Source organism: Babylonia areolata, chromosome 24, assembly GCF_041734735.1.
Source record: "Babylonia areolata isolate BAREFJ2019XMU chromosome 24, ASM4173473v1, whole genome shotgun sequence".
Taxonomy (NCBI): domain Eukaryota; kingdom Metazoa; phylum Mollusca; class Gastropoda; order Neogastropoda; family Buccinidae; genus Babylonia; species Babylonia areolata.
The window spans coordinates 9,694,473-9,701,610 of record NC_134899.1 but is presented as its reverse complement, the minus strand read 5'-3'; the positions used below and the strand labels follow the sequence as shown (position 1 = coordinate 9,701,610).

The 7,138-nt window shown below is 43.1% G+C and overlaps 1 protein-coding gene across 1 annotated transcript in view; it reads right to left on the bottom strand.

Annotated features, from left to right (window-relative positions):
- Positions 1 to 5,725, bottom strand: part of LOC143299099 (carbohydrate sulfotransferase 15-like) — a 12,479-nt gene extending 6,754 nt beyond the window's left edge. The window contains exons 1-3 of the mRNA XM_076612226.1: positions 5,604 to 5,725; positions 3,707 to 3,959; positions 2,054 to 2,185 (exon numbers count right to left, since the gene is read on the bottom strand). Coding sequence (XP_076468341.1) covers positions 2,054 to 2,185; positions 3,707 to 3,959; positions 5,604 to 5,606 — 388 coding nt within the window. The 5' untranslated portion in view covers positions 5,607 to 5,725. The remainder of the gene's footprint in view (positions 1 to 2,053; positions 2,186 to 3,706; positions 3,960 to 5,603) is intronic.
- Between the last annotated feature and the right edge of the window lie 1,413 nt (positions 5,726 to 7,138).

Below are 7,138 nucleotides of genomic sequence, written 5' to 3'. Positions count from 1 at the left end.
TCTGAGGATTTTTGGGACAGAGGTCAGTTTTTGTTGGGTGCCTTCTCATGTGGGCATTCATGGCAACGAGACTGCTGTTAAAGCAGCTAAAAGAGGAGCACAAGATTCAGAAGGATCGACAAAAATACATGTCCGTCTTTCTGTAAAAGAGGCGTATATCAGCATGGGGTCGATTTCATAACCGAAGGAAGGAAAGGTTTTTAAACCATAAAGGGACATTATTCCCCGAGAATATTATCAAAGAAAAGATACCGAATCCATCAGCTTGCTATACAAGATTAATAACCTCTACTTTCTTACGTATAAAACTTGATGCGCTGAAGGCAAAGTATAGTAAAAATGTTACATGCATCTGTGATAAGCAGTTCAGCTTGCATCATTGTTTCACTGTCGGAAGTTACGTACCTTCTTGCCAAAGTATTTCAAAGAGAATAACAATTCTGCAGTTGATCTTTGGAAAGTTATTTCTGACGAGGTTCTTATGATCGAACTTTCACAGGCATTAGTTCATAGCCCTATTTCTACATTCCTTTAATGCACTTCAGAATTGTGTTAATGGTTCTGATTATTATTATTATTATTATCATTATTGCATTGTTACTGTTAAATGTAATTGCGTGTTAGTTGTGCATTGTTTCATAGCTTTCTACCTTTTTCTGTTTTCCTCTTCCTTCTCTGTCCCCCCCCCTTCCCCCCTTCACCCCAAACCCCCCTTTTAAATTTTATTATTATTATTATTATTATTATTATTTTAATCGTCTAATATCGCTGAAAATGAAAAGACGCTAAACTAAAGAACGAACACACGTAATGCATTGTTGGAAAACTAATATATATATATATATATCCCTTTTCACACACAAAATAAGAGGAAATCAATGAAAATTCCTTTCATAAACGCGCGTGTATGCGAGTCTGTGTAGGTCTACGTGCGTAAAGGAGAAAGTAGGATTGGGTTGTGGTCACAGGTGTTGGAGGGGTGAGGGGGGTAGAGAAGTCTGTGAGCGAATGTGTGATTCGATCCCATGACCTCATTTTCTCTCGCTTCACAGGCGAGCTCACCCTCAGTGAGCCACCACTTCACATAGTGTTTTTTGATTGCATGTACTTTATGCGTGATCGATAGGCAGTCTTGTTTGTTATGTATGCATCGTCGTGTCTGGAACTTGCAATCTTTTCATGGGAAATATAGGGCTACCTAGACTATGGATATACGATGTATTAACAGCCGTGTATGATATCATTGTGTGTGTATGTGTGTGTGTGTGTGTGTGTGTGTGTGTGTGTGTGTGTGTGTCTGTCTGTCTGTCTGTCTGTCTGTCTGTGAGTTTGTTTAATTGATTATTCGGTTGGTTTTGTTTGTGTTTTTGTTTTTTGATATTCCTGTAGTTGCTGTTTTCAATAAATTGCATTTACGGCAACCAATGAAATAACAGAACAGTGTCATCTCGTCGGTATTAATTCATGCATACATTTGTTGGTGGGGTATGCTAGTGTGGTTTCTCCAGTCAATGGCAAACCATTTACAGCTTAGTCTTTTGTGAAGGACTATGACCCTCAAACTAGAAGGCAAAATTGCACTGGCTCTTAGTGCTGCAGCCTTGTGGGCTAGTTGGCCTTTGGGAACCCTCTTGGCCGAGAGAGTGGGGATGTACTTGGGCAAGACACTCCTCCACTATAATCAAATTCTAGACCAAATAGTCGGAACAGCAGTTACCTCCTCTGCTGTTCTGATGGTCATAGTCGGACACGACTAACTATCATATGCTAGTGTGAAAGAAAGAGAGAAAGAGATGATGGAAGAAATAAATGATGGAAAGTAGACAGGGGAAAAGAAAGAAAGAAAGAAAGAAAAGGGATAAGGGAAGAGATGAAAAATTAAAAGAGAGATGGTAAGAAGAAAGACAGACAGAAAGAAACGAAAGATATTAATAAGTTGGTGCATCGCTTGCGAATACTTTGTTCTTTACACATTTTTGCTACGCTGCTTACGTGCGACGTAGTGCTGACGTACAACTGCGAATGAATGACGTATAACTGACGTGTTGCTTACGTGTGACGAGCCGTTTGAGTGCCTTGGAGTTGGCGACAGATGCTTTTTCCAGGTACCTGGCCAGGACGCCGAAACCCTTGACGTATTTGTAGAATGGGGTAGGGTTTGATTTGTCGTGCCGGTTTACGTAGCCTGGGAATTACAATGATAACAATCATAATGATAACAATAAAAGTGCTACTTCTACTACTACTGCTTCTACTACTACTACTACGACTACTACTACTACTACTACTACTTATACTATTATTATGATTATTATTATTACTACTACAACTACTACTACCACCACTACTACTCTATTTATTGTATTTATATAGCGCCTAATCGCTTTGCAGTACGGTAGTTCTGATAAGTATGGATTACAACAAGCTACATTACACCATCCATCAAACCATGCAGATCAGTGCAACAAAGACAGAAAATATTACAATACAGAATCAAAGACATGCTCTATGTACAAAGCATACCTACACAGAAAAGCCATTAAAAATATAGTAAAATATACAAACAAACATGCACGCACGCACACACAATAACAACAGCAAGAAAACCAACAATTAATCAGTCAAGGGCACTTTTGAACAGAGTAGACCTGAAGCTAGATTTGAAGCTGGAAGTTTATTGCTTATGTCTTAATCTGTATAGCAAGGGTTTCCAGTGGGTTGGGGCGAAGAATGAGAAAGAACTTTGACCGAAGGACTTTGTCCTGGCAGAGGGAATTTGGAAAATACGACTGTCTGATGAACGTATTTGTCTTGCGAAGAGATATGATAGAGAGAATCAGAGGAAACGTTGAAGCAATGTGTTGAGAGTTTGCTTTTAATCTGGTCTTAATGAAGAAGAAGAAGAAGGAGACGCAGAAGAAGAAGGGGGAGGAAAAGAAGAAGAAGTAGAAGAAGACTGTGATCGCTATCATGAACAGTTTCTATCGCGTGTCTGGAAGACACCAGATGCTGGTGGGCAGAAATTCAAATGTACACACACTCAAGGTAAACATGTAAATCACTAATACAAAACACAAACGCACGCATGCACGCACGCACGCACGGACACACACACACACACACTTCCCTCCTCACACATATTCTCTGCCCCCCAACCCGAGCAACCCCTAACCCCCGACACGCACTCATAAAAACACAGACACATACACATCCTTCCACCCCCCAACCCCCCCACCACACACACACCTACCCAACCCACCCCCCCCCTCCCCCCCCCCACACACACGCACCTAGCCACTCCGCACTCCCTCCCTACACACTCCTCTCCCCCCCCTCTTCCCCCAACACACACATACGCATAAGCACCCACACTCACACCCTCCACCCCCTACCCCCTTCCACAACCCCTAATCCCAACCTGAACCCCCCCACACGCCCCCCACCTACCCCACACAAAAACTGCTCACCACACTTCAACCATCTCGAACCCCCCACCCCATCCCCGTCCGCACCCCCCCCCCCCCGGACCCTCCCTCCCCCCCCCAACACACACTCAAACCCACCTCATCCCCTCCACCCCCCAATACCCCCACAACCCCATCCCCAACCTCCCCGAATCTCCCCCCCCCACCCTTCCCTACCCCCCACCCCACCCCGCCCCTCCTCCGCCCCCCACGCACACACAGAGATAAAAACCACTACTCACCATACTTGAGCCAGCTCCACCACAACCTCTCTTTGCCGAACTGACCGAAGTTGGGCACGATGTCCTGGTGGAGCGAGATGCGGCGGTAGAGGTCCGTGGTGCCGGACTTGGAGCAGCAGAGGATGTGGAAGTAGGGCAGGCAGCTGAGGGAGCTGACGCTCTTGACAGGGGCCAGAACTCCGGGCGCCGGGGTCTGCGTGATGTTCTCCCACCAGCAGGGGTTCTTCATCCTGGGGTCATAGTCTGGCTTCGGCTGGACGGACATCACGACGACAATGATGATGATGATGATGATGCCGATGATGATGATGACCATGATGATGATGACCATGATGACGATGATGACGAGGAGGAGGACGATGATGATGAGGAGGACGACGATGATGATGTTGACGAGAATGATGATGAAGACGATGATGATGATGATGATGATGATGATAACAATAATGATAGCAACAACAACAACATTTCTACTGCTACTACTACTAAAACTACTACTATTAACAACAATACTAACGATAATAATTGTGAGGAGAAGAAAAAGATTTTTAGCAATTGTCAGAAGAAAAGAAATAAACAGATGCGGAAAGCAAGGACGGACGGAATGAAGGAGGGAAAGAAAGAAAGACAAAGGAAGAAATGAAGGATGGAAGGAAGGAATGAACAAATGAAGAAGAAAAAAGAGATGGGGGAAGAAAGGATGGGCTGAAGGAAGGTAAGAAAGAAGGAAGGAAAGAACTGAAGAACGAAAGAAAGAAAGAATGGAGAAATAAAGAAACATATCAATAAAAGTATCAAGGAAAGGAGAGAAGGAAAGAGCGAAGAAAGAAAGAAAGAAAGAAAGAAAGAAAGGAGGAAGGGAAGGGATAAGCAAAGGAAGAATGGATCAAGGAATAAAGAACTCCAGCTGGTGGGGTCTATTCGGGACCATTCGGGAATCGTAGTTCGGGTTTGGATGCAGCGCGGGTTTTTGTGTGTATATTTCATCTCATCGTATCTTTTGTTATTAGAAACCACAAGCTGTTAGTCAGGGTGAGCTTGGTGAGCTTGCTTTGTTTCCTTGACGTGGGAATCGATCCAGCATATTGTTGTTGTTGAATACTTGGATGGGTTTGGTGAAGCTATTACTGCGCGCATGAGAATTGGTACGTGAGTGTGTGGGTACATGCATAAGGTGTGGAATGTGTATGAACATGTTTAGAAAGATAATTTGAGTGATAACAATTCTGTGCACTGCACCTGGGTGTACTGTTGTATGTGCTTGGTGTGGTTGAAAGTGAATATGTCAAGTCAGAGAGCCCTTTCATATTCTCCTCATTTTCCCCCCACCCTGTGCACATGCTAATGCAGTTTTTTTGTTTGTTTTTTTTCCTATCGAAGTGGATTTTTCAACATAATTTTGCCAGGGTCAACCCTTTTGTTGACGTGGGTTCTTTTACGTGCGCTAAGTGCATGCTGCACACAGGACCTCGGTTTATCGTCTCATCTGAATGACTAGCGTCCAGACCACCACTCAAGGTCTTGTGGAGGGGGGCGGATACTGGCAACCGTGCCGTGGTTCGAACCAGTGCGCTCAGATTCTCTCGCTTCCATGGCGGACGCGTTAACTCTTGGCCATCACTCTACGTGACGCATTGCAATACAATACAATACAATGCAATGCAATACAATACAATGCAATACAATACAATACAATACAACACAATGCAATGCAATACAACCTAATACAACACAATACAATGCAATAGAACACAATAGAAGACAATACAAAACAATGCAATACAACACAATACATTGAAATACAACACAATACAATACAATACAATACAATACAATACAATACAATACAATACAATACAATACAATACAATACAATAAACAACAAAGTCCCACTCACCATGCACAACAGATCCTCCACCTCGCCCTTCGCCTCGTCACTGCCCAAGCACACGGCGTGAGCGTTGCCACGGACGATGCTGCGAAAAAAGTCCGAACTTTTCCGGTATCCAGTCACTGCGCCCCCAGGACTCCCACCCCTACCCCCACCCCCACTACCCTTCCCACCACCATCACCACCACCATCCCCGCCCCCTTCCAGTTCCCTGGTCCACTCCAACCCTGCCGGTAGAGAAGAAGAAGGAGGAGGAGGAGGAGGAGAAGGAGAAACGGCGTCGACCAAGGACTGGCCTTGGGCTCCTCCTACACGCCTGACGGCTTTGTCTGTCCCTGCGTGGAACAGAGACGTGAGCAGGACGACCAGTAGGAGGAAACCCAGACCAGCGCCCAGGAGTCTCCGTCGTCGAGTTTGTCTGACGCAGAGATTCTGGAAAGACGCGAGGCTGAAGATGTTCTCAGGGAGTCTCTGTCTCAGTCTGGCAGCCACGCTTCGGAAGTTCATGTTTTGTGCGGATGGGGCTGGATCGGGGAAGGAATGAAAAAAAGGAAGATTGTATTATTATTATTATTATTATTATTATTGTTGTTGTTGTTGTTGTTGTTGTTGTTATCGTTTATTATTATTATTATTATTATTATTATTATTATTATTATTATTATTATCATCATCATCATCATCATCATCGTTATTATTATTATTATTATTATTATTATTATTAAAGGATGATAATGATGATGATTTTTTATTAACAGATGATCATAATGATTATGATTATTGATATTATATCTATAATTCTTTTTCCTCATTTCTCTTCTTTTTTTTTTATTTTATAATATCATTGTTATTATTATCATTATCATTATTATCATTATTACATTTTCTTTCTTTTTTTCTCTTTTTTTTGGTTCTAAAATCGTAAGTTTGTTGACGATTTTTGGTCTTCACCTGCTGTGGTGAAAACGTATCCAAACAAGACAAAGGTCGCGATAAGGTCGCGGAGTGGCGACCTAGTGTTAACACATTCACCCTCGAAGAAGTAAGAGAACCTGAGCGAACCTGGATCCAATCCCACACTCGCAAGAGTTCCCCCCCCTCCCCCACTACTACTACCACTACTACAACTACTACTTACACAAACGCCTCCGACCTCACGCCCCCATTTCCCACTTCCACTCTACCCAGCATAGAATTGATTCATAAAGGATAAGCTAATGAGTACAAACTTCACAAGAAGTTAAGGACCACTTCAGAAAAGCATGCATGTTTCCGTAAGGTGTTAAAGAATCGAGAGGTAGGTTCATAAAAGTATTCAGGCTGTGGTATTACATTAAGTCGACCACTGGGGCCTCTTATTGCACACACACAAAAGGATGTTTCGAGATCGTGTTCACCAAGAACAGTGTTGAAAAATTCGTTTGAAAAACTGATGTTTCAGCCCCAAAAAATCGAGTTACTTTTTTTCCCCCCAAAACGACAGTTGTGGTTTTTCATTATTCATTCAATCTACTCCAGTCGCGAGTTAACTCATACCATGA